Here is a 27,226-nt window from a genome sequence, read left to right as displayed (position 1 = left end):
TTCTGACGGCCGGAGGTGTTGGGCCATTTGTTCACCTCCCGTCTCGGTCCGCGAAGGGTGAAAGAATAAAAAGGACCTTGTGAGTCTCTTGGGCGCAGGTTGGAGCTGGGTGGGCTCCGCGGCCTCCCTCCTGGGCGACCATGTCCGCGTCCGCCCAGAAGCTGGCGGAGGAGCTGCAGATCTTCGGCCTAGACTGCGAGGAGGCTTTGATTGAGAAATGTGAGTTCCTCGCCTCTTCCCGGGCCCCAGCCTTGGTCCACTCTCTCGCCCGTGTTCCCAGGCTCCTAGAATCGAAAGGGGGGCGCTTCCAAGTTTCACCTCCCCTCGCTTGGAGTTTTCGGTGGCTGGGAGATGAAGAATTAAACTGAGTTTTGAGATTTGGGATATGAGGATTTTGAAATGCTGTGTAAATGTGAATCCCTTGAGGTGGGTTCCTAAAATTGAAGTTTAGCTTTGGAAGGAACTTTAGGGAGCTTGTCGGCTCTCTCTGTTTACAGATGGAGAAACAGACAAGGAGAGTTAATTGCTTGAGCTGTCTGTGAACCCAGATCCCCTGCCTCAGTGCTCCATCATCTGGGTGCATCACATTGGTCAAGCTCTAGGGCAGCATACGGAGTTATTTGAAACAGACAGACTCTCGGGAGATGTGGACGTTTTCAGTTTTAGAATCGGGATGAATGTGCACCTACCTTAACCACTTGACAACACTTTGAGCTGCTTATTTTATCTTTAAAACCAGAATGCAAACGTGTTATTTTATGACGAGAAATTCCGTTCACAGAGACCAGAATACTCTCAAGTCTTTATGTCCAGTACATTCTCTTCTTAAAAGGGGCTTAACTGAAAAACCTGATCGTAACAAGAGAAATTAGTTATGTGAGCCAAATTTGTAAAGGCTTCAGTCCAAGATGCCTGTTGCTTGCATCTCACATAGGAATACCTTGGCAATGGCTTTGGAATTCTGGACTTTGGATAATCACTAACTTAATGTTGCCTGACAGTCATACCGTATTTCCCAGGTCTGTTCACTCTTGAGTCTTCCAGATGACTATTTTCCACTTTAACATCCTTCCACTATTAACATCCTTCTGCCCCATCATCACTCTCAGCTGATGAACTTACTTTCTGTTCACTGAGAAAATAGAAACATTAGAAAACTTCCGTCAGCTACCACCTTTACTTCTCACCTACCCACGTCTGTGGCGTATACCTAGCCTTCTTTCCTATTGCAATGAATAAACTCTCTGTATTCTAGCAAAATCCAAACCCTCCACTTGAGTCCTACATCCCATTCCTTCTTACCTACTTTAAGGACATCACTCCGGTAATTCTCCCCTCTTACATATTTTCTATTTTACTCTCTACAAAATTTTTTTCCTACCACCATAGAAATGTGGTTCCAACTCCTGCCTTTAAAATATTCTCTTGACCCTACTTCCCACTCTAGTTCTCCCCTCAATTATAGCAAACCTCAAAAGACTTGCTATCTTCAAATGTTTCCTCCTTAAATCCATCTCAATAAGCTCTTGTGTCCCCACCACTTCACCTTCCTATTCCTAGCTTTTCTTCAACCTTACTTGTCACCAGGTGTCAAGCTTTGCAGATTCATCCTCAAATGCCCCAAGGTACTCCAAGGCTCAAGTCAGGGCTCTTTTCTCTTTCCTAGATACACTCACTCCCTTGGTGATTTTACCTGGTCTCATAGATTTACGTCCTGTGTATTTACTGATGGTTTCCAAGTTAATATGTCAGCCCAGACCTCTTGCTTGAACTGCAGACTGATCTGTCCAGCTGCCTACTTGACGCCTCCAGTTGGATGTCTAATTGTCATTGCAAACTCTATACGTCTAAAACTAAGCTCCTGGTATCTCCTCCCCTCCTCAAAGTGCCTCCTGCTTTCTTCTCCATCTCCGTTAATAGTAACTCCATCCTTCATGTTTCACAGGCTAAAAACATCAGCACCATCCTTGCCTCCTTTGTTTTTCTCACACTTCACATCCAATCAGCAAATCTCACTGCCTTTACCTTCAGAATATATCCTATCCAGAATCCAACCACTTATTGTCACTTCCACTGCCACCACTGTGAGCCAAGCCACCGTCATTTCTCACCTGGACTTTACTATGATTCTTTTTGTTTGTTTGTTTTTTCCTGAGACAGAGTCTCACTCTGTTGTCCAGGCTGGAATGCAGTGGCATCATCATAGCTCACTGCAACCTCAAACTCCTGGGCTCAAGCAATCCTCCTGCCTCAGCCTCCCTAGTATCTGGGACTACAGGCACACATCTCCATGCCCAGCTAATTTTTCTATTTTTTTGTAGATCTAGGGGCCTCACTATGTTGCTCGGGCTGGTCTCGTACTCCTGGCCTCAAGCAGTTCTCCTGCCTCAGCCTCCCAAAGTGCTAGGATTATAGGCATGAGCCACCAAGCCTGAGCTGTCATGATTCTCTTAACTGGTCTCCCTGATTCTGCCCTTGTCCCCTTCTGTCTCCCCCCAGTAGTAAGTTTTGGGAAGACAAGGATTCTTCTCTGTGTTGTTCACTGCTATATTCTCTGCCTAGAACAGTACCTGACACTAGTAGATGCTGAATAAATATTGACTGAATAAGTAGAAGATGATTTTCTGTTTTTAAGGTGAAAGCTGCCAGAAATGAACTAAATTCTTACTTGTTCAATTTTCCTTCCTACAGTGGTAGAGCTTTGTATTCAGTATGGACAGAATGAGGAGGGATTGGTAGGCGAGCTCATAGCCTTCTGCACCAGCACCCATAAAGTTGACCTTACCTCAGAGATCCTGAACTCTTTTGAGCATGAGGTAAGAACAAAATGTAAGCAAAGTAATGACGTGGTTCACTTCTGCTCTATAGGGGAGGCACTGTAATATATTGAGAAGAGTATGGGCGTTGGAGTCACATCTGGACTCTAGGCCCTATGGGAGCTTTCAATGTCCCTGAGCCTTAGTTTCCTCTTCTGTCATTGGTTCTAATAATCTGTATTTTTTATGATTATTATAAGAATTAAATGAGAATGGATGTAAAGCACCTAAAACTGTGCCCACCCAGTCATAGGTCATCACCAAATAATTGACCTTATTAGAATTGTTATGTGTTGTAGACAGTCACAGGATAAATCTTTATTTTTAGTCTGTATGCATTTTCTTAATTCTTTGAGGAATTTTATATCTTTGATTTATTTTGAACACCTATTATTACCTCAAGGCTATAGAAAACGCCTCCCCTATTACTTGACTATGGAATAATATATTTACTATCTTTTCTTCCTCAGTTTCTGAGCAAAAGATTATCCAAAGCCCGGCATAGTGCCTCCAAGGACAGTGGACATGCAGGAGCTAGAGACATTATTTCTATACAAGAACTGTATCCTTTTCTGTCTGAAGGTCTGTGCACCAAGCCACATACTGTCTTTGTCTACAGTTGCATATATAATTTAAAAACAATAATCAAAATTGCCTAATATTCAGATTTCTTATTTAATCAGCTGTTACCTTAGGTGAAAGTTTATTATTGTTTCTCTTAACCAATGTTTTTAGAATTGAGGTGGAGGAAGAGGAAGAAACACTCTTGAACTCTTATACTACACCCTCTAAGGTAAATATACAGTGTTTGGAAATTATGTTCTACACATAACATTTTTTAAAACATTATCACAACATTTGAAGATCTGAGAAAAAACAAATCAACCACTTTTGTACAGTTCCTACTATATTTCCATTTATGCATCTTTCTGATTATATGCCTAAATGTTTTACATGATGGCAATCCTTGTGAACATATAGTTATCTTGCTTTTGTCAGTTAGCCATAAATATTCCTGTGAATATAATTTCTCCATAATTGCCCTTTTTAAATAGTTGTATAGTTTTGTACCGTTAATTGAATAATCCAGTTTTGTGGTATTGGACCCCAGCTCAAGAGGTCAAGTAGAGCATTAGAAAAGCATTGCCTTTAAAGTCTGAGTTAGAAGACCTAAGGCAGCCTTGGTGAGTTGTTTTATCTCTGTAAGCTGCAGTTTCCTTATCTATAAAATCAAGATTCATTCATTCAGTTATCCAGCAACTCCTATGTGCCAAGCACTGCACTAGACACGGGGTAAACAATGGTGAATGCAACAGGCCTGGATGGGCTCTGCCCACAAGAAGCTGACAGCCAGGGATAAGATCCACCATCTTGGAGGGCTTGATGAGGAAATGAATAGGTAAAGTACCAGGCAGCGTATTCAGTAATGGTAATTACTCCTTATACTAAATAAAATCGCGGAAATCCATAGACATAGAGTAAGCCTTAACTTTTCAAAGTAAATTACATCATAAGAAAGAAGATAAGTAGTTTAGGTATGTCTGTAGAGAGCCAGAAAGCCAAAAATGTGCCCTATGAAGTTAACACAAAACCAGGTGCATATCATATAAAAGGAAATGAGGAAAGTTTTTTTTTTTTTAGTATATGTATTTTTGAGACGGTGTCTCCCTTTGTTGCCTGGGCTAGAGTGCCGTGGCGTCAGCCTAGCTCACAGCAACCTCAAACATCTGGGTACAAGTGATCCTCCTGCCTCAGCCTCCCAAGTAGCTGAGACTGCAGGCACACACCACCACACCCAGCTAATTTTTCCTAGAGATGGGGTCTTGCTATGTTGCACAGGCTGGTTTTAAACTTCTGGCCTCAAGCGATCCTCCCACCTCGGCCTCCCAAAGTGCCAGGATTACAGGAGTGTAGCCACCGCATTTGGCCAGGAATTTTTCTTAGAGTTTGTTAAGATTGGAGAGACTGTACCTCCACTCTTAATTTTCCCTCTAAAGTGGTCTTCTCAGAGTTCATATCCCAGTGAAGGACACTTCTATTCTTCCATTTGTTCAGGCCAGGAACCTTGGAGACCTCCTTGAAGTCCTCTTTTTCTATCACACCCCACATCCAACTCAGCTGCCAGTCCCGTCAGTCCTCCTTTCAGGATCTGGCCGTCCCTCACCCCTCCACTGCCACCATCAGGTCCACAGCATCACTGTCTCATTCTGAATGATTGGGACAGCCTCCTAACTGGTCCCTTTGCCTCTTTCTGCCTTTTCACCTCTAACCAACTCTCTACACACCAGCCAAAGTACTCCTTTCAAATGAAAGTCAGATCATGTTTTCTTGCCCACGACTCTCCCCACTGGCTTTCCATCTTCCTTTCATGCTCCTTCTCACTCTCTGCTTCTGCTGTGCCAAGCACGCGTCCACTTCTTATGTCTCTTTGTCAGAAAGAATGCCTGTCTAAAATAATAAACTCCCACTTCCCCTCCTTTATTTTATATTCTTGCTTTATTTTTCTCCACAGAATTTATTGCCACCAGACATGTTATATATTTACTTCTTTGTTTTAGTCTATCTCCCCTTCATTAGAACAAGAGCTCCTTGAGGATGGAGACTGCTTTATTCGCTGTTTTCCCAGTGCCTGACATATTAATAGTTGTTGAAAGACAGACCTCTGAATAAGGGAGGTTGGTTGGCTATCTAGGTGGGGTCTCACAGAATTGCAGTATCAGTGGGGCCACCACAATTTTCATCTGGTTGACAGCTTCACAGATACGGAATTTATCTGTGTATCTAAAGTTGATCATATTCTAGGAGATTCACTCATGGTAACCCGGTTCTCCGTAGACCAATGCTAAAGCTAGATGCAAATTTACTATTGATATAGATGCTCTTCCAATGACTGAAATATCATATTTAGGATACCCATTGCTGCTATGGAAGTACTTAGGAGACTAAATTATGAGTCAAAGTTATGACTATGGAATCCACATTAAATGAGTTGGATTTAAATGTTGAGCAAACAATTTGAAATATGTGTCTGAAGCTTAAAGGAGATGCTGTGTGTCTGGGCTAGAAATATGTAAAATGCTTAGAACAGTACCCATCACATGGAAATTGTTCCATCATTGTTAGGCCATGCATCAATGGCAGCATGATAAAAGAGTCAAAGTATGAACGTTGGCCTTTCCCGTACAGACAGTGCTAGGGTGATGTTGCCTGATCCTTGTCAGGTCTTGGGGACAGGTATATCTCTGCTATGAAAGTGAATATGTCAATGTTTTTAGCTTATCACAATTAAGTTTTTCACATGTGCAACTGACAGCTGTTATTTTGCCTCTGTGTTTACTGTAAATCTTCTGCTTTTTTCTTTTTTTTTTTGAGACAGAGTCTTGCTCTGTTGCCCAGGCTAGAGTGCTGTGGCGTCAGCCTAGCTCACAGCAACCTCAAACTCCTGGGCTCAAGTGATCCTCCTGCCTCACCCTCCCGAGTAGCTGGGACTACAGGCATGCACCACCATGCCCGGCTAATTTTATATATATATATATTTTTTTAGTTGTCCATATAATTTCTTTCTATTTTTAGTAGAGACGGGGTCTCACTCTTGCTCAGACTGGTCTCAAATTGCTGAGCTCAAACGATCCTCCCTCCTCGGCCTCCCAGAGTGCTAGGATTACAGGCATGAGCCACCGTGCCCGGCCCAATTTTCTGCTTATAATTTGGCTTCTATGTGTCCTGTCTAACAGAGACAGAATGTGTTTAGCCTAAGGATTGGAAGTTCCCATACCCTTGGCAATTATATTTCTAGCAAATTAATAAACTGGCATCCTTGGTTATAATTTGACTTTCTGTGTGGTGTGAGAATGTGTTTCATCCTAGGATATGAGAATATGGTACCCTTGGTGACTGTATTTCTCATTTAAAATGTTTAAACTGGGATTTAGTGTTAATAATGAACCTCATGAGCTTGGTTAAAAGGATCACATCCCTGAGAACCATAACTGGAGTTAGTATGTTAACACAATTAAGTTGTACCACTAAGGCTGAGGACTAGAACCACTAGACTATTTACCAAAGTGCCATCACATTGTTGTGTCCTGGCAGACAGGCTGTCATTCTCTTGAAATATCCCTGCTCCACAACATTGGCCCTAGAGTACCATAGCCCACTGTTTATTAGAAGAATCTTTTGGGAAAATAGTTTGAGAAAGTATATTAAAACCATAAAATCTTTTCTATCCTTTGACCCAATAATTCTCCCTAGGAAAAAATGTTTCCTGAGGAAATAATCTAAATTAATTACAGAGAAAGCTGTATACATGAAGGTGTCCATTTCAGCATTATTTATTATCATCAAAGATTACGAACAACCCATAATCCAGCAATAGAGAAGTAATTATGTAAATTTATTGTATCAATTCAATCAAATGGCACAGCTACTAAAAAGGAAAAAGATTGTAACAATGTGGGAAAATGTTCATAATATAGTAAAATAATCAGTATGTAAAATACTTAGGTTTATATTTAAACTGAGATTATAACTACAATTTGTATATTTTTAAAATTATAAAAATATTAAAATATTATTAAGGAATATTTCTCAATGGTATAAGTGTGGTAGCATAAGTGTATTTTTTTTAAAACTCTAGCTTTCATTGCAGCTGCTGAATGATGGTTTTGAATCTTTTACCTGAAATTCTGTCCCATATTCGCCATCAGTTGACAGTTTGATGGCATAACTTAAACTGGCAGCCAGGAGGAGCCCTAGGGCAAGAAAAGCTTCTGCACACAGCTAGCTTCCTGGTTGCCATCCAGGCGAGGACTTTTTCTTTGCTGTGTTACAGTAAGTTATTCTAGACTTTAGGGAGCAATAGGCCTCTGGACTGTGGGTTTCATCCTCCATTCTGGGCTTATCTTTGGATTCTTGTTGATTAGCCAAAAAAAAAAAAAAAAACAAAAAACAAACCCAGAAACCATAAGTGAGGTGTTTGCTAACTTCCTACTGTGACCTCAACCACAGTATCTTCCTAGACTCGTTCCCTTTTTTAATTTTGAAAGTGCGTGGTAGACTTTGCCAAAATAAGTGGTAACGTGGTCCCATCCCTTCTCAGGAAAATGTGTGCATGTGGGTCAAAATTATATACATTGCAAAACTCCTATCTCTTCAAAAGCAAAGAGAGGTGGGGGCAGAAAGTGAACATGTGAAGGATTTGACAGGACAGATTGCCCACCTGGTGATCCTTTTTGGAAAATGTTTGTACTTTTTCATAATTGCCTTCAAAATGGGGACAGTGTCCTGATGGATGTTGGTTACAGTTGTTGAAGATTTCTGCATGGGGTTGTGTTTGGAGGACAGGGCCATAAGAAGAGAACCAACCTGATCCTATTTTGTGCCCTTCTTTCCTAAAGAACTGTACACTTAATTAGCAACTTGGGTCTAGAGTGACCGGGATTTTGTTTTCCATTTTTATTTCTAGGGCTCTCAAAAGCGAGCTATCGCTACGCCAGAAACCCCCCTAACAAAAAGGAGTGTGTCTACTCGTAGCCCCCACCAGCTCCTCTCACCATCAAGTTTCTCCCCGAGGTATGGATCATGATTAATTCAAGTGCCAAAAACCAGGCCTCCCCCTTTCTCTGGCTGTCTGACGGAGGCTAACTACAGAGTAATTTATTAACTGTGGGTGGGTGTGTGCATCTGCAGAGAATTGGCTAGAAAGCCTGTTGCTCTCTGCCTTGCCTGCTTTCTCTTCCTTTGTGGAAAATTACTGTTTCTTACAGTAATTAAGGAAACTCACGTTCTACCTACTTTTCTAGGGCTCATTTCCTAGATCAGGAACTGATATCTTCTACTGAAAACAACCTGTCTATTCAGAAGTCCAGGAGACTTACGAGTCTTGCCAGTAGAGGCAAATAAGTTTTCACCTGATTCTGTTAGTTTGTGTTTTGTTGGGTTTCTTTCTTTCTTTTTTTAAGCCTAAAGTATTTATTTTTTAAAAAGAAAAACATGTATCTTTGTTCATAGTGTTGTGTAACCTGTTTATTGTTCCTCACTCAGGTTACAGCTAGTTTCTGAGAATTTTCTTGTCACTGAATCTACACTGACTTAATTGGTATTTTATCCCTGCTGCCACCATTGCATATAAATCCACAAAGATCATATGTGATTTTTTTGAAATCCACAAATGACATGTCTTATACTAGAGAATTCCATAGGTAAGTGCTCTGCTGAGCAGAAGAAGGGTTTTTAGGAGCTGCCACATCAAGATGAGGCTCAAGAGCAGTGATGTTAACCATTTGGGGATATGCGACTACCAGGAGTTGCTGCCCCTACTTTGTATCACTTCTTCTAGATTGACCAGAGTTTAAGATTTTTCAGCTCTGTCACTTTAGAGAGGCGGTGATAGAAGCTCTGCAGTCATTTGAGATGAGTGGTTTTGGATTTTGAAGCACAATGCGAATTTAATGTGGTATCCTACTGATTGTGGCCTCTTTGCAACCTGGCATATAGGGATGGTTCTCATAGATGTGCCAGCACCATTATGGGAGTTGATCTCTAAACTTGCAATCCTTTGAACCCATAGCTGGCCTCATGTGAGCCTCTCGCTGCATTACAGGGCCTGCTGAAAAGGATGTCCCACAGAGCTTCTCAGGGAGGAGCTCGGGGAAGTCTGCAAAGTGCTGCCTAGTCGTTTTTTAATGCACACTAATAAAGCTGGCAACAGAAACTGGTTTTGTAATTTATGAAAGTAACTCCTAAATTATTCAGGTAGAGGCAGCACTGGAGATACAGATAATTAATTGAGCTCATTCTCTGTAGTTTCTCTGTGGAAAGAAGGGATGGCATCAATGGCGATGGTGGCCCACATAAAACTGGTTCCTGCAGTTTCAGTGCACAAAGCCTGTTTCAAATAGACCTCTCTGTACATTATGTTCACAACCAAAGGATTAGAAGACCTCACTGTCACCTAAGCAGATCAGCAACATCCATGCGTTCTTGGAGGTGTAATTTACCAGTCAAGGAGTGGAAATATGAGAACTTGTTAGTTGAGGCTTGGAAAATGGGAATGTTTACATACCAGCAGACTTAATTCATTACATCTCTGTCTCCATGGACACTGGGGAAAGTTGATTAATTTTGTTTAACTTCATTTTATTGTTGTTTCTACCTTGAACTATATTGTGAGTTTTTATGTGTGCTCGGCAACTTTTGGCTTATCCATAGATCCAGGCTCTGATGATGTTCTAATAAATGCTAAAAATTCTAAGAAGAAAATTGTATTTGAAACTTGCTTTTTAATCAGGGTTTGGGTTTTGTTTTGCTTTGTTTAGTTTTAATGCCAAGAGAACGACAACCCTTTTAAATATGTTTCTGTCTCTAAACATGTTTGGTATTCCTGAGCCTGGTGTTCCTCAGCCCCTCATTCCTGAAATTCTTTAAAGGTCTGGGTATGTCCAACCCCATTAAGCTGATTAGATTTATAAAATGTGAGGCCAACTTGCCTTTTCTCTAATCGCCATTTCCAGAAGGTAACCCTATTTTATTCCTCTCTCCCTTCGGATATAAACACAGTAATATTAATCTGTTTTGCTTCCAATTAGTGCTACTCCCTCTCAGAAATACAACTCAAGAAATAACCGAGGAGAAGTGGTTACTTCCTTTGGCTCAGCACAGGGAGTGTCTTGGTTTGGGAGAGGAGGAGATGGGAACATTAGCCTGAAAGTCTTGGGGTGTCCAGAGCCGCTCACTGGGATCTACAAAACCATGTTTCAGAAGCTTCCAGATATTCGAGAAGGTGATTATTTTTCCCTTTGAAATTCTGGTAGATATAAAACCACCTGAAAGAGTTTAGAGTAAGTAATAAAGCGTCAGTTAGGCTGGTAGAACATGTTCCAAGGTTGTCTTTGAATATATAAGTTGATAGATGTCCTTGTGAATGCCTTAGTAGTGGAGGGACATTAGCGATACTATCAGTAATTCTCCCAAGTCATGTTACTTTGCTAAAGAAAAAGCACATAACCATTCCCAGTAGTGAAAACTTGAACGATTTAAAGGAACTCAACTTACAGACATTTATGGCTTCTTCCTTGGATGCCCTCTGCAGGTTTGCCTTGACCTCCCTGAAACCTCAGTGAGGAACTGAATAAAGGGCAGACTTGGGGGTGAGGGTTCATGCTGACTCCCTGGCATTGTGCTATGGGACCTCCTGTGGCCAAAGGGAAAGCCAAATTCAGCAACCAAATATTGGAAATTTGACTAAGGCTTTAGAAAGTTTAAATTGGCCAGATGTCCCAGGCACCCTTCCTGCTTCTGTAAAATGACTATAATATTTTACAATGTGCTGTATTTTTTCTTCTTCACAAGTGAAATGTTTTAAACACAACTCTTTTTTATCTCTGGGATTGCAGTTCTGACCTGTAAGATAGAAGAACTTGGCAATGAACTCAAGGAACATTACAAGATTGAGGCTTTCACTCCTCTTCTAGTCCCAGCACAAGTAAGTTGTTTTAACAGTTCTTGCTAATTAATATTACATTTTAAAATCAATGGTGAAGAGGCATCTTTCTTGCTTCCTTTTTCATTTCTTGTCTGTGTTCTAGCTTGAACATCTATCTTGGTTGAATTTGGTAAAATGGGTTCTTCTGAAGAAAGACTAATAAATGCTCTCTGGTTTTGTGACCAGAGAATTATTTTCTTCCTACCTGGATTAGGGTCTTGCACATAAGCAAAAATTGAAGGCCTTGTTCCCCTTGGTGGTGAGGCAGGTAGTCCCCTGGAGATTCCCACTAATAGAAGCATTCAAGTACCCAGATGTTAGGACAACAGTGAGGGTGGGGTTTCCAGAGTCTTGTTTTCTGGACAATGACTTCCTATCTCCCCTGGTTTGGTCTCTTTTGTTATAGATCAACTGCTATAGTATCTTTACATCATGGTTTAATCTGGGATATATACCAGTGTTTTTTCTCTAGAACATTTTCTAATCTGAGAGAAGATATGTTCTAGAAGATTCTTTAAGATACCTTTGTCATATGTTTGCATCCAGAGAAGAATGACCAGTTGGGGAAGATATGCAAAACCATGTCATAGAAGGAAGTTTTGGAGGACTTGGGAGGAAGTAGCGGAGCAGAGGCAGAGATGCACAGTCATGTGGGAAAAGATTAGACTTCCCCCCTTTGCTCCCAAGAGTGGGAACAGGACAGAGGAAGCCATAGGGAGAGAGATTTTGGCTCACTTTAATAAAGAACTTCCTTTTAAGAGACAGTATGGTGTGTGGTTAAGGATACGACTCTGGAGCCAAATTTCTGGACTTCAAACCCAGGTTTCACCCACTGTGACCTTCACTAAATTATCTAACCTGTTTATGGTTCTCTTCTGTAAAGTGGGTACAGTAATATCCACCTCACAGTTGTTGTAAGGATTAAATGAGTTAACACACGTAAGCTTTTAGAACAGTGCCTGATATTTAGTAAGCTCAATAAATTTTAGCTATTATTAAGTTAGAGCTATCGAAAGATGCAGTGGGCTGCCTTAGCAGGGGTAAGTTCCCCTACATTAGACATGCTCATGCTTAGGCAGCCACCTAGAAGATCTGGGTGGGCAGGTGGACCCGATGCCTTGAGAACTCTCAGTTCTTCCCACCCTGAGAGTCAGTAATGACGTTGTGGTTGCCTCAGGGTCAAAGTGATGCCCTGCCAAAAAAGTATTTGTTGTTTGGGGTTTGTTTGCTATTTACCCTGTTGACTTCAGATTTTGAGCTCCTGCCCCAGAGATTGTCATTCTTACACTGCAACCTTCCTTGGTAGGAGCCTGTCACTCTGCTGGGTCAGATCGGCTGTGACAGCAATGGAAAGCTGAACAATAAGTCCGTGATTCTTGAAGGAGACCGGGAACATTCCTCAGGTGCTCAAATTCCAGTGGATTTGTCTGAGCTCAAAGAATATTCTCTGTTTCCTGGACAGGTGAGAATGGAGGCGTGTCCACTGGGATGTGGATAGGCTCTTCAGTCTGTAGCGTGTGTGTGCTGTGGGCAGCTGCTCCTCACTTCCGCTCTCTCATGCCATGAGGTTTTGCTGAGGCACAGGCCCAGGAGCAGACACCGTTGTTGGGGTTCCAATTTTCCCCTGTGTGCCCTGACCTTGGCTCTGAGATCCGACTGCCCAGGTTCAAATCCCAACTCCACCCAACAAGGTGTGTGGCTGTGGGCAAGGTAATTAACCTTCAACCACAGTGTCTTCATCCACAAAGTGGTAAAAATAATTCTTACCTCACAGGATTGTTGTGAAAATTAGATCATTCGTGTACAGCACATTGTTATTACTAAGGCCCCTTAATTTGTTTTCTAGAAAAATGCCCTAAGTTTACAATTACAAAATGAGAGTAGCTGGGCAATGCTTTTAACTGCCTCAGAATAATTTATTCTGGGCCTCTCATTTATCTCCCCCACTTAGCAATCCTGTTCTGTTTCTTGTCTTTCAGGTTGTAATTATGGAAGGACTCAACACCACTGGTAGAAAACTGGTTGCCACCAAACTCTATGAGGTACACAGTGGTCCTCCCACGTTCTCTCCTCATTTGCTCCAGGCACAGTATGTCTAGAAACCGTCTCTCCTAGAAACTGGTCCTTTTTAGGAGCCCATTTATTTGTTAGTCAATTCTCTATCTATAGAGCGGGAATCTGGCACTAGCTCTAGCAACTGTTACTATAATATTTTAGGCTTTGCAGGCCATATGGTCACTGTCACAATGACTCAACTCTGCCATTGTGGTACAAAAGCAGTCATGGGCAACTTGTAAGTGAATGAGTGTTGCTGTGTTCCAGAAAAACTTAAAAAATGCTGCAGCCAGATTTAGGCTGCAGGCCATAGGTTCCTTATCCCTCCTCTAGGCAATGATCCTCCAGAGATTTTCATAGAATGTCAGGAAAAGTAGCAAAACACACTTCTCTCCCATCCTTGCCTAAAAGCATGCTGATATTTTGGGGACCCGTTTTGTTCCCACTTGTTGCTGGGTGTTTTATGAGAGTTTAACAGTAACCTCCCATTACCGGGGTTTCTTTGCCACTCTGAGCAGTATAGGAAAATGGCAGGTCCCGTCAGCTCTGTGGGCCTTTAGCTCCAAGGAGAAAGACAGAGGTGCATCTTTCCCACTCTCTCATCCCTCCCCACCGTCCTCCCACTGCGCACTTGCACACACCCCACCCAGTGCCCACTCCTTTCCTTGCCAAGGCAAAGCCTGGTGCAAAATCTTAGTTGAGCCTTTCTCTTGTTTTTAAGGGGGTGCCACTTCCATTTTATCAGCCCACTGAAGAGGATGGAGGTAAGTTTTGGTTCAAAAATTATTTTGCTTACAATGAGGGTGGTGGACCAGGGTCCAGGAGTGCGGTTCCTCATACCCCGAGAAAGCTGCAGAAGCTGTTCAAGAGCAGTGTGATCAAGCAGTAGAGGCATAGCTGATCTGGGGGGTCAGGGCTTCAAAAGCCCTTTGTCACAAGACTACCTGTCTGATCCCAGTGAGCATTGGCAATGTTCTGGCTTGGGTTCTACTTAACACCAAGCGTATCATTTAAAGACTAATGTTTAACAGGTATTTAAAGAAGATCATTGGCTCTGTGCCTGGGGAATAAAAGAAAGGAAAAAATAAGGATGTTAATTTGAAAAGGAAAAAGGTGTACAGTTTGAAAAAGAATTTCTTCAAATGCAGTGTGGTGTCCTGGATTGGATCCTGGAAGAGAAAAGGGACTTTGGTGGAAAAACTAGTGACATCTGACTAAAGCCAGGAATTTAGTTAACACTAACATGCCAGCACTAACTCCTTAATTTCGACAAATAGACCGTAGTTATATAAGATGTTAACATTAGGCGACACTGGGTGAAAGATACACAGGAACTCTGTACTATGTTTGCAACTTTTCTACAATTCTAAAGTTATTAAAAAATAAAAAGGTAGGCTGGGCGTGGTGGCTCACACCTGTAATCCTAGCACTCTGGGAGGCCGAAGCAGGTAGATCCCTAGAGGTCAGGAGTTCGAGACCAGCCTGAGCAAGAACGAGACCCCCGTCTCTACTAAAAATAGAAAGAAATGATCTGACCAACTAAAAAATATATAGAAAAAATTAGCCGGGCATGGTCTGTAGTCCCAGCTACTCGGGAGGCTGAGACAGTAGGATTGCTTGAGCCCAGGAGTTTGAGGTTGCTGTGAGCTAGGCTGACGCCACGGCACTCACTCTAGCCCGGGCAACAGAGCAAGACTCTGTCTCAATAAATAAATAAATAAATAAATAAATAAAGGTATTAAAAAAAGAATTTCTAAGAAACTTTAATGTTCCTGCCCAAGTATCGGGCATCCAGCCTGCCTCTGCCACCAGTCAGGCCCAGCTCAATGCAGACCTCAGGTGTCCCCCAAAGACTCCCTCTCTCAGGGTCCCCTTGGGTCTCTGTTCTAAACAGGCAGAGTTCCCCTAGGAGCCATGGAGACCCTCCTGCCCGTGTCCCCCAGCCCAGGAAGTGCTCCAGGGCTTGGTTCTGCCTCCTGGGGCCATGGGCTTGGCCCTAAGCCGTGACACTCACGGGCATGTGTTTTAGTTAGCTTTTGCTGTGTAATAAACTATGAGAAATGTGGTATCTTAAAAAAAAAAAAAGAAACCCTGATGTTATTTGGTAACTAATCTAAATGGGAAAAAGCCAAGAAGAAATTTTGACAAACTTTGCTTCAAAATATTTCAAAGCACTTTTATAAGCAAAGTTGAACACCATTAAGGATTAGCAGTCAGTAGCCAACACTAGCACATCCTCGTCACACCCCATGCACCCTGTTAACAGTGTGCAAGGTCATTCTTGGAGATGACCTAGTATCAGGAACGAGATTTAGGCATTTATGGCATTGAACATTTTATTGGAAAATGTGTTTATAGGGGCAAGGGTGGCATGCTGGTTTTAGATCAACCTCAGGTAATGAAAAGAAATTGACCTGACCAAGGTGCCAGGAGCCTCAGCTGTGTGCCAGGGAAGCCTTTGGAAGCAGTTTAATAGGTTGTTAACAAACTTCTTTTTTTTTTTTAAATAAGGAAATAAGCGAGGTGCTCAGGGAGATAACAGAATAAGACGTGGATCTTGCCCTCTAGGCACCCACCGTGTACTTTAGGGTGTACATCTCCTGTAGGTTCCTTGGAGTCAAACTTAAGTTTGTCCCCAGCCCTAATTCCACATGACACTTACTCTCCCCCTGAATTCTTTGTCTCAGTTCATGCTATTATTGCTGTGGTAGACTGCAGAGTAGCCCCTAATCCCTGGAACCTGTGAATGTGTTCCCTTAGATGGGAAAAGGGACTTTGCAGGTAGGATTAGGTTGAGGGTCTTGAGATGTGGAGGTTATCTTAGATTTTCCAGGTGGACTCGGTGTAATTATAAGGGGGGTAGCAGGGACCCCCCTTATAAGAGGGGTAGGGACCTTATAAGAGGGGTAGCAGGAGGATCAGAGTTGGAGATTAGAAGTGTTAGGCTGCTGGCTTTGAAGATGGAAAATGAGGCCATGAACCAGGGAATGCAGGCAGCCTCCAGAAGCTAGAAAAGGCAAGGAAATGGAGTCTCTCCTAGAGCCTCCAGAAGGAACACAGCCCTGTTAACACCTTGATTTTAGGACTTCTGACCTCCAGAACTGTAAGATAATAAATTTGTGTTGTTTTAAGCCACTGAGTTTGTGATAATACAACTGCATGTTAAGAAGTCAGGATCTTTGTCTCAGTCTCATGCATGAATTGAATAATTACAAATAGAAACAAAAAAAAAAAAAAAAGAAGTCAGGATCTTTGAATTTTGTTGTTGTAAGCTACAGAAACTGGCTCAGACTAACAAGGTAGCTCACAGGTTGGACACGTGGTTAGAAACCCAGGCTTGGAACCAGGATAAGGGCCAGCAACGCTAGTATCCAGGTAGCAGGAATTCCCCACCTGTCTCCTCGGGGCACCTTGGCTGGAATAGGTTAGCTCCAACCTTTTTCTGTCTTTGGGTAGTTCACCTTGAGATTTCAGACCCTGGGAGGAGAGTGTGAGTGGCCTAATCTGGATCATGTGCCTGCCCCTTGGCTAGAGGAAGACAGAGCATCAAACTTACCCACCTCAACTGCCCTGTGGAGGAGAGGGCTGGTTCTCCAAAAGGAAAGCAGCTGCCATTAGGAAAAGGGCAAGGCGTGATGGGTGGCCAGAAAACTGCAAATGTCCCAGCACTTGCCACCCAGTAGTCTCCCATTCCAGGCCTTTCACCCCAGCTGGTCTTTCTGGGCTCTTCAATACCTGCCATTCTCCAGGCACACTGGACCACCAGATACTTCTAACACTTAGCACACTCCAGGCTCAGCACTCTCCTGTACCCTGCCTTGCCCTCACTCCCAGAAAATTCTCCAAAGTGTGAGCAAATCTCACCTTGGTGAATTCCTTCCTGACTGCCATTGCCCTCGTATCACTCACGTGCACTGTTAGTGAAGTGCCCAGCACGTGTTCTAGGTGTGTGCTTACCTGCTTGTCTCTACCACCTGGTGGAGTGTTTCTGGAAGGTGGGGTGAGGTCTCCTCATCTTGGATCCCCAGAGTTGTACACGGAAGGAGACTCAATAAATGGAATCCTGTGGCATTTTCCCTCTATTACCCTTCCCCCACCATTCCAATGTCTGCCCTCTTCTAATCAAGACAATCCTTTCTGTCTTAGACTTCGAGCAAAGCATGGTGCTGGCTGCCTGTGGGCCATACACCACGTCTGACAGCATCACGTATGAGCCCCTGCTTGACCTGATCACCATCATCAACCACGACCGGCCGGATGTCTGCATCCTGGTAGGAGGCACCAGTGGGAAAACTGGGGAGTTGTCCTTAGAAAAGGGTTTTAATGCAGTTCTAAATTTTTAAGAAGCATGTCCGTCTCTCCCCCTTTTAAAAATATCTTCTAGGTCGGGCTCAGTGGCTCATGCCTGTAATCCTAGCACTCTGGGAGGCTGAGGTGGGAGGATTGCTTGACGTCAGGAGTTTGAGACCAATCTGAGAGAGTGAGACCCTGTCTTTACCAAAAATAGAAAAAAATTAGCCGGGTGTGGTGTGCACACCTGTAGCCCCAGCTACTCAGGAGGCTGAGGCAGGAGGATCATTGAGCCCAGGAGTTCGAGGTTACAGTGAGCTATAATGATGCCACTGCACTCTATCCAATGCGACAGTGAGACTCTGTCTCAATAAAAATAAAAATATCTTCTCTTCTGGTTCTTAATCTTATATTTTTGGAGAGGCGTGCATGATCTACAGGCCCTCAGTAAATTTAAAAGCCCAACATTTTTGCCACCCTTCATTGCTTTTATACTGTTATTACCTCTGTCACATTATTCCAACTTCTGAGCTAATCTCTTTTTAAAGCTCAAAGTACTACTCTTAGCATGGTAGTCAATTTCCCCTGTTAGGTATAGAAAGTGAGAAGCCCAGTGTTAGAGGGGGCAATAGTACTGGTTATGGGGCCCTGGGAGCCTCCCTCCATCCAGGGCTCACTTGCTTCTGCCTGCAAAATTGGCTAGGCACCCCCTAGCCCATCTGCTAACTGTCCCCAGGCTCTACAGGTAGCCTTGGAGGGACAGATGGACCCTGGGCAGAGAACTGCTAGTAGAGGTTATCTGAAATCGTTCACAGATACGTGTAATTCTGATTTGTTCTTCTGGTGCCTTTGTTTCTCCCCCTCGGGCTTAATTGCAGTTTGGTCCTTTCCTGGATGCTAAGCATGAACAGGTGGAGGTGAGTGACTCGGGTTGGAGTGGGAAGGGATACTGGATACTTGCATTCAGTCGAGCCTCATTTTTATTTTCATCTTTTGGAGCTTATCCCACATCTGTAACAAACCGAAATTAATCCCTGTGGCTGATCAGAAAAACGTCGTAGCACGGCATTTTTAATAAAGATCTTGAATTCGAGGGCTTCATTTCACCAGAATACAAAGCTATCTGGAAGCCAGGAGAGGGAAATATAAATACATCTGTCCTGATGTTCCTTTGTTTGTGACGCTTGACGCTAAGTAAGGGACAAAAGAGCACTAGTGTAAGTGCAGGTGTCTGTGCATCGCCAGGCTGCGCTGTGAACGTACCTTTCCTGGCCTCTACCCTAAGCTGGTAGCTCATATCTTGCTGTCCTTTGCATAAAACACAAGCAGCTCTTCCCAGGACTTCACGGCTGAGGGCTGAGGCCTCCTTTCCTCTGTCAGGATATTTTACCTTCCACAGAAAAGATTTCAAAGCACTGTTCCTTTTAGTCTCTCTCAAAGTCCATTCAAGAGGATTAATCCTTCCCCATGTCCTCTCCTGTCCTCAACTGACTAGACTCAGCTCCTTGCAGACAGAGACCACCCCTTTTTCATCTTTCATCTCCTTCAGCTCTTAGCCCCACAGGCATCTAAGGGTTGTCTAACATGTTGAGCAAGTGAATAGACACCAGACGTCCGCCCTCTAAATCTGTCTCCTTTCCTTTCTTGCAGAACTGTCTACTGACAAGTTCATTTGAAGATGTTTTCAAGCAATGTCTACGAACAATTATTGAAGGGACAAGAAGGTCAGAATTCAAAATGCTGCGCATAGTCTTAAGCTTCTTAGGTTTTTCCAGAGTTTTCCATTAAGAAACTGAAACTGTTTAAAAGTAATGGTAGTTACTGTCCTTTTCATCCTTCTGAACTACTGAGATCAGATAGAACCCTTGAACTTCAAGTGCAGATGCAGAGTTAAGAGGCATCTCTGTAAAACACAAAGATAAACATACTTGAAAGGAAAAGGTTACATAGACTCTCACTCTTCCCTTGCTCTTTCTTTCCCTCTTTACTTACTTCCTTTTCTCACTCTCTTTTGTATAAACTAATAGTCCATGGGAATCTTCCCATGGGTAGATTTTGAGGGATGACTTTGGATGACTTCTCAAAGGATGACTTTGAGAAGTGTTTGATGATTCACACAACAAAATCCTGTGAGGCCCCAAACATCTCATTGTGCGAGTGATTGTTTTGGGTGAGCCCAAGCTCTTCCCCTGAGTCAGTGCTTCCCCAGGTTCCGTGGCTAGAGCCAGGGGTGGTAGAGACTTGATGAGGGTGAGGATCTTGAATCCCTGCCATAGACCAAACGGAAGGAACTGGGGAGGTCACAGCAGTGATGAAAGAACTGTGCAGTTCTAATTTGAGAGGAAAGTCACTGTTCCAGGAAGAGTCTAAAGCTAGAAGTAGAAAGTTATTCAGGAAGCTGACATCCTCAATTCCTGTCTTTTTTCCTCCAGTGCCAGAGTTTTAAAGAAATTGGTGTAGGTGATAGATCTCCTCATGGGATTTGCTTGCCTATAGCTGAGTTCATAAAAAACAAATGTTCCTGAGGCTAGGCTTTTAGAAACAAGTCTGTAACAAAAGTGGTTTTTAAAACAAGATGTCTCATCTTCTGCCTTTTGGCCGTGAGAACTGATCCCAGAGTTGATTGGTGGTAATATTACCTTCTTGTACCGGCAGCATGGGCCAGTAGAGCAGGCATGGTGCGGGGTGAAGAGGGTGGGGCGGAGTCAGGGACTTGAGCTGTGCCAGTGACAGCCCACAGCAGGTTTTGGCCCTTCTTCCCTCCTTCCTTGAAACAAAGGTGACACAAGTGCCTTCCCTCTTCCCCAGATTTATTGTGACCCTGATGGAGTTCATCAGACCTGGAGAGTGCTTAGCACTTCTCAGGAGATAACCCCCCAAAAACAGGAGCAGGGCTGTGTCCCCTTTGTCAGCCCTTAGGGACAGGCAGGGACTGTGCTGCAGTGCCCCAGCTCTGGCTGGGTGCTTTTAATTTGAGGTTGGGTTCTGTTTTTGGCTCCTTACCCCATGTGGTATTGACAGCAGTGATAGAAACAAAGAACAAACTGGCTTTGTTACAGTGGGGCGAGTGCCCAGCGCCACCAGGCACTTTCATCTGTGCCAGTGTGCCATGGGGCACGGGGAGCCGCCCCACCTTCTAGGAGTATATAAATGGTCCTCGGGTGGAATTACTTTTTATTCCTGAGAGGTCAGAAATGCAAGGCATAAGCTGATTTATCAGTAAAATCTAAAACCAATAAGGAAGCACACACACCCAGCCCAAGAGCCAAGCAGAGCCCATGGAGTTCTCGCCCTGTTTGAGGGTGCGGCTATGAGGACCCTCCCACCGTGATGTATGAAGTTGTGCAATGCTGAGCATAGTTGGAATTTTTTCTGATCCCTCCCCCTATAGCCAGTTTATAACCATAAGGAGGAGGGAATGTTTCTTTCTTAACTGTTGCTTTTCCAGAGCCTACACTGAAATAGCAATTTCATCCCATGACATCAGCCAGCTGCACCTCAGTCTTTTGAGTCCATCACAAATTTTGAGCCCTCGGGATCTGAAGCACAGATTGTCCTGTTCCAGTTACCGTGGGGCCTGTTTACCAGCCCCTTGCACCCAAATGGTGGACTCATATAATTATAGTGAACTTCTCAATGTCAAAGAGGTTATAACTAACATGCAGAGTACCTTCGATCTCAAGATTCTGATTTTCTATTGCAGAAGTCTCAGTTCACACTCTGAGCAGACACAACATGCAAGTGATAAGGGTGACAACTGTCACCAGCACCTTTATCACATGTGAAAGTACCTGTACCTGTGCCCAAGAGGGCCACATATCATAAGCAAGAGAAGGAGCTGGAAATGAGAGCTATTGATAGATTTTAAACATGCCCCTGAATTACACTTTATGTCTATTTGGTTTATAATAGGCCTCTCTGGGCCGGGCGCGGTGGCTCACGCCTGTAATCCTGGCACTCTGGGAGGCCGAGGTGGGCGGATTGTTAGAGCTCAGGAGTTCAAGACCAGCCTGAGCAAGAGCGAGACCCCATCTCTACTAAAAATAGAAAGATATTATATGGACAGCTAAAAATATATATATAGAAAAAATTAGCCAGGCATGGTGGTGCATGCCTGTAGTCCCAGCTACTCGGGAGGCTGAGACAGGAGGATCCCTTGAGCTCAGGAGTTTGAGGTTGCTGTGAGCTAGGCTGACACCACGGCACTCACTCTAGCCTGGGCAACAGAGTGAGACTCTGTCTCAAAAAAAAAAAAATAATAATAGGCCTCTCTGCCAAGGACAGCTAAGGGAGCCAGCAGTGTGTGACAACTGTATACACTACTGTCATAGTAGAAACACATTTCTGTTTAACTCACCTATCAAGACTTTTTTCCTTTCCTCTTTTGTGTGGCTGGGGAAAATAAACAGTTGGCCCTTAGAGTTACAGCTTTTTTCTTCACTTGTAACCTCAAAGATTCTCCTTCTGCCTCCATCAAAGGAGACATCTGCTGTCATCTATGCTTTTACTGTTGCTGTTAAATATTTCTTTCATTTTCACAAGACAGTCTGCTCAGAAGTAAAAACTGAGGGCTTGGTGTCCCTGTGTGAGAGGGGAGGGGTGCGACAGCTCAGAGAAGCTGATCTTGTTTTTCCCCATCTGTCTGGAAATGTCTGTGTCTTGGGTATCCAGTGATTATGGCCCCGTGTTTGGTTAGTCAAGAGGTTTCAGTCTGATCTTATAAATACTAAGGCAGTGTCAGGGTCTGATTAGCATGCCTGGTTTCTCCCTAGGAAAGATCCCCAGCTTCATGCTTTACCAAGTTACGTGTCAGAGAGACTGTTGTATAATGAGTCAGAACTTTGGTTTCAACTCAGACTCTGAGGCTGTGATTCTTTTTTTTTTTTTTTTTTTTTTTCGAGACAGAGTCTCGCTCTCTCTCCCAGGCTAGAGTGCCGAGGTGGCGTCAGCCTATCTCACAGCAACCTCAAACTCCTGGGCTCAAGCCATCCTCCTGCTTCAGCCTCCTTTGTAGCTGGGACTATAGGCACATGCCACCACGCCCAACTAATTTTTTCTATGTTTAGTAGACACGGAGGTCTCACTCTTGCTCAGGCTGGTCTCGAACTCCTGACCTTAAAGCAATCCTCCCACCTCAGCCTCCCAGAGTGCTAGGATTACAAGCGTGGGCCACAGTGCCCAGCCTGAGGCTGTGATTCTTTGGTGAAATCCTTGTCTTTGTAGATGTTCTAGATCTCCACTTCTCTCCTTTTTCTGCCAAGCAACAATTCCCATCCTCTCCCTGGTGGAATGCCACATAGAGCAGTGAGAAAGTGTGTCCTGGGCAACCAGAGCCTTATCAAGACGGACATGTGTGAATTAGAACAAATTGTCTTTCACCCCCAGTGTCCCAAGGGAAACAACGTCTCTCTTCAGAGCAGAGTCCATTTCTGGGATTCTTTCATGTATCCAGCGCTGACACATCCAGTCTGTTGTCCAGCTGTTCCAACTCAACTGCACTCATTTTCCTCCCTTCTCTGTTTTTGACAAAGTAGCTCTGGCTCCCACCTTGTATTTGTCCCATCACTGAGAGATGTGCACCACGAGCCGGTGTACCCACAGCCGCCTTTCAGCTACTCCGATCTGTCTCGAGAAGACAAAAAGGTACCAGCACCCCCTCCTTGACCAGCAAGCAGCCAAAATCCAACATGCCACAGTGACCCAGCTCTGTCCCTGAAGTGGAGGGTGGATAGACCCTTTCAGGCATGCATGCGGCCTGAATCTTAAACTCCTTTTTATAAGAGGCAAATGTGTTTGTAAGTTTTGCTGTACGTTGGTTTGGATCCCTCCCCAACCCTCAGAGACCCCCCACTTTCGTGGGAAAGAAGTTTCTAGCTTTGGTGTGCAGCAAATGTTTCTTTCAATCTGTCCTCATTTTAGCGAGTACAGTTTGTGTCTGAGCCCTGCAGCCTTTCCATAAACGGAGTGATCTTTGGCCTGACATCCACGGATCTGCTGTTCCACATTGGGGCGGAGGAGATCAGTAGGTAAGATGCGTTTTGCAGGCCCCAAGCAAAAACAGCTGGCTGTCTGGTCTAGGTCCTTCCTTGGCCGAGAAAACCAAGGGCTGCTTGACAGTCTTGACTGGCAAGTCCTGAGAGCAGGACCCTAGGCCACATCCTCTGGCCACTGGAGTGTCTCTCTACCCAAGGGGAGTGTCCCATGCATTTGTTTCTCACCACTTGTCTAAACAGGGTCTCAAACACTGTTGAAGGCCGGAAAGAGCCACATCTGTTCTGTCCTTGCACTTAATTTATAGGCATAGAAATTCGTCTACATTTTCTTCTCTGCTTTCCTTTTCATCTTCCAAAGTTTTGACCTTAACAAGTATGGGTGTCCTCTTTGAGGAGGATGAACTGTGAATTTGCTCTGAAGGGGGTTTTTTGTTACCAAAACTCTGTGCAGCTCTGTGGAGAGTGAGACCCTGCCAAATCTGTCAAGTTCAGGTTCAGCAGTTCTCCCATCATCCTTGCCGAGAAGGAGTGTGTGAAGCAATGCATGTGTTAAGCGAGATGGGTGTGTGCTCGTTGGCTGAGGTTTGAGGTCCGGGGTCAGCCCGGCTACATGCTCGCTTCGTGGTGATGCAGATTTTATGTGCTCTTGCACAATACGGTGCTGGCTAATGGCCTTCCTTGATCTTGATTACAAGGGATTCCTGCATTTCCCTTCTCAACGCAGTGTCCTGCTCACATGGGAACAGATGGTACTACTTGTGGGTGGGTCTTTAAACTTCCCCAAAGGTGCCCCCTTGTCACTGTGTCTTGGTCATTTAGCTTCTCTCTAGTTTATTAAATGCTTAAGTCCTCCCTGAAGAGAACTAGGGGCTGTAAAACAAGGTTCTGCGTTCTAGTTCTTGCTTTCCTTCCTTCCCCAGTTCTTCTGGAACTTCAGACAGATTCAGCCGAATACTCAAGCACATCCTGACCCAGAGGAGGTGAGCACGCTTGCTGGAGTGAACTGACTGTGAAGAGAGTGGTTGGACAGGCCTGGTGTGAGACCCTTCACCAGGCCACTGCCAGGGAGCTTCATCCTGTGATGACAAGCCTGCATTCTGTCCCCTCAAACACAAAAAAGAAAAAGTTGGTCTGTGAATGCAAGCAGCACAGAAGCCAGTACACAGAAGGGCTCAGTCTGGGGAGGGGACCCCGACTCAGCTGCTGCTGACTGTTTCTCTCCGTCTCTGTAGCTTCTACCCACTCTACCCGCCCCAGGAAGACATGGCCATTGACTATGAGACTTTCTATGTCCACGCACAGCTGCCTGTCACCCCAGATGTCTTCATAATCCCATCGGAGCTGAAGTACTTTGTGAAGGTAGGTTTGAACTCTGCTTTTTTTCCAGAAACACCAGAACCAGTCTTTGAGTTTCCCCTCTAGACCGCTTGGCACTCACCCTTCACCGACCTGCTGATGGGATAGTGGCGTCTGCGACCCAGCACTGGGAGCCTCGTTTCTTTGGGGGAGGTGATGGGACCAGAAAGTCAATCTGTTGGTAAAATGCTTGAGCAGACAGTGTTGCCCTGTTCCCCTCCCCTTCCCCCGAGGCCGGGAGCCCAGGTGGCCAGCAGGAAGGCCTCAAACGATGGCTCTCACCAGGGCACATCAGGGTGGCCTGGGGAACGTTTCACATATGTAGCCTGCCCCCTCCCCCAAATTCTGACACGACCTCCAAGTGGGCTCAGCTGAGAGTATTTCAAAGACACTCTCAGGTCATTCTGATCTCTGCCACCCCAAGGCCCTGCCCACCTTAGAATTGGGCCTTACCAGGGAATCCACCCAGACCAGCCCCCTCTTGCCGAACCAGAGCCAGTTCAGCCTCCAGAGGTACAGGGTTTTTCATGTGGGAAAAGGATAAACAGCTAGATCAGGTTTATCTCCACGTTTGAGAACTGATTGTCATTCTGCCAAGTCACCTCATTATTCTGTTGGAGAGACTCAGAAGGAATCCAAAAATTTTCCAGTAATAAGTTAACATATTTGACTGGAAATGTGTTTGGTTGCCTTTGTCTATGAAACTCTCTTTGGGTTCCAACCATCCAGTGATTCATTCTTTTTCACATCAGTCCACAGTTAGGTTAGGGCCTCTCCAAACCCACCATCCTCTCCCTCCTTCCCCAGGCCATCCTCGGCTGTGTCTGTGTGAATCCCGGGCGCCTCACCAAAGGGCAGGTGGGCGGCACCTTCAGCCGACTCTACCTCAGGGGGCCGACGGTGGACGAGGCAAGGAGGCGCAGTCCGTGTGTTGCCGCCCAGGTGGTCAGGATCTGAGGCTTCTGTCCTCCGCCGTCCCCCGCTGTGGGGGCCCTTGCAGACAGCAGACAGCCGAGATGGGGCCCTCTGACGGGACCAAACTGTTGGGTGCTAGAGAAGAGAAGGAGCCAGTCTCTGAGGAGCAGGCTGTGGGGACAGGGCCCAGTAGTGAGGACCTGTGTGGCAGGGCCCTGCCTGTGAGTTGCTTCTCTCTGGAAGGAAGCTCTTGCGTCTGAATGCATACGTGGTGTCCGGAAGGGAGCTGGCTGTGGACACTGCATACTCAGAAAAGACAAAAGGCTTTGTGATTTTCTACATGAATCAAACACAGAAACAACTTTTGGAGAAATAAAAATAAAATCAGTGTATAACTTCTGAGTCCAATCTTTCTTCCACTTTCTTTTTTCCTGGTAGTGGACAAAGAACGTCTCCTACTTGCCCTATGTCCAAAGAAGGCAGAGCGTTGGTCACACTGGGTTTCTGTCCAGCCTCTCCGGAACTCCCTCGGCCCCACCCCTCATCCTCCTAAGGCTGCTCCCGCAGCCGTCACGGCCTCCGCTGAGGAGCACGGCTCGGGCTGGAGCTGGCTGCGGAGCGAGCAGCTGGCTGTGTGCCTGGCCCTCCCCGCGCAGCCCTTCACATGCGTGCCGTGGTCCCGGCCTGACCTCTCCATCTGGAGGGGCGGCCTCCCTGAGCTGTTCCAAAGCTGAAGTCCCTGGCGGCAGCCGCTCTGCCAAGTCATGAGCAGCCGGGGCTCGCCTAGAGCCCAGAGCACTTGGACGAGGTCAGGCCGTCCGGGGTTCCCAGCACATCCCCAAGCCCTTGTGTCCCGTCTGGGCAAAGGCTGTCACTGGCCAAACGTAGAAGGGTTTCTGCCCAAAGCTGGGAGGCTCTCCCGCCTCACGTGCCAGGCCAAAGCTGGAACCCCCCAGCCGTTGGGCCAAGGGAAGTGCGTGAGGGCACAACGAGGGGCCGCTGCCTAAGCCTTGACTCCGAGATAAACAGGTACCTGGCAGCGTCCAGCCTTTGCCTCCCCACCTCCTTGAAACGGAATCAAGCTCCGGATCTGACCAGGGTTGGGCGAGGTGTCTCTAAACACAGGCGCTGCTGTTTTGTCTCAGTTTTATAGACGCCTCCTCGGAGGACAAGAATGAGACACAAGCCCCGACTTGGGGAGTGGATTTTCCCTCCTTCCCCACCTCTTCCACACGTGAAGCATCCCACCGTGTCCCATGGGGGGCAGCATGACAGTGCCAGCCTCCAGATGTGGCATTTTTGGAGCCCAGGCCCCTCCC

At 45.0% G+C, this 27,226-nt stretch overlaps 1 protein-coding gene across 1 annotated transcript; it reads left to right on the top strand.

Moving 5' to 3' along the window:
* On the top strand, window positions 1-26,269 carry POLA2 (DNA polymerase alpha 2, accessory subunit). The gene is made up of 18 exons (XM_069470200.1): window positions 1-219; window positions 2,692-2,816; window positions 3,287-3,378; window positions 3,552-3,609; window positions 8,281-8,387; window positions 10,403-10,596; window positions 11,210-11,298; window positions 12,605-12,760; window positions 13,278-13,340; window positions 14,075-14,117; window positions 17,500-17,624; window positions 18,522-18,560; window positions 19,294-19,367; window positions 23,178-23,286; window positions 23,563-23,669; window positions 24,557-24,616; window positions 24,869-24,995; window positions 25,800-26,269. The coding sequence occupies exons 1-18, from the start codon at window positions 141-143 to the stop codon at window positions 25,947-25,949; spliced, it is 1,797 nt and encodes a 598-aa protein (XP_069326301.1). The 5' UTR covers window positions 1-140; the 3' UTR covers window positions 25,950-26,269.
* The last annotated feature ends 957 nt before the right edge of the window (window positions 26,270-27,226 follow it).

The sequence above is a fragment of the Eulemur rufifrons genome, chromosome 6 (genome assembly GCF_041146395.1).
Source record: "Eulemur rufifrons isolate Redbay chromosome 6, OSU_ERuf_1, whole genome shotgun sequence".
Lineage (NCBI taxonomy): Eukaryota > Metazoa > Chordata > Mammalia > Primates > Lemuridae > Eulemur > Eulemur rufifrons.
This window is presented reverse-complemented; position numbering and strand designations above follow the sequence as displayed.

Excerpts from the sequence above, each read along its gene's own strand:
- POLA2 (XM_069470200.1), top strand. The coding sequence starts at position 141 with ATGTCCGCGTCCGCCCAGAAGCTGGCGGAGGAGCTGCAGATCTTCGGC. Across the intron at positions 220-2,691 it reads GGAGGCTTTGATTGAGAAAT|TGGTAGAGCTTTGTATTCAG; the intron begins GTGAGTTCCTCG and ends TCCTTCCTACAG. Across the intron at positions 19,368-23,177 it reads ATTATTGAAGGGACAAGAAG|CTCTGGCTCCCACCTTGTAT; the intron begins GTCAGAATTCAA and ends TTGACAAAGTAG.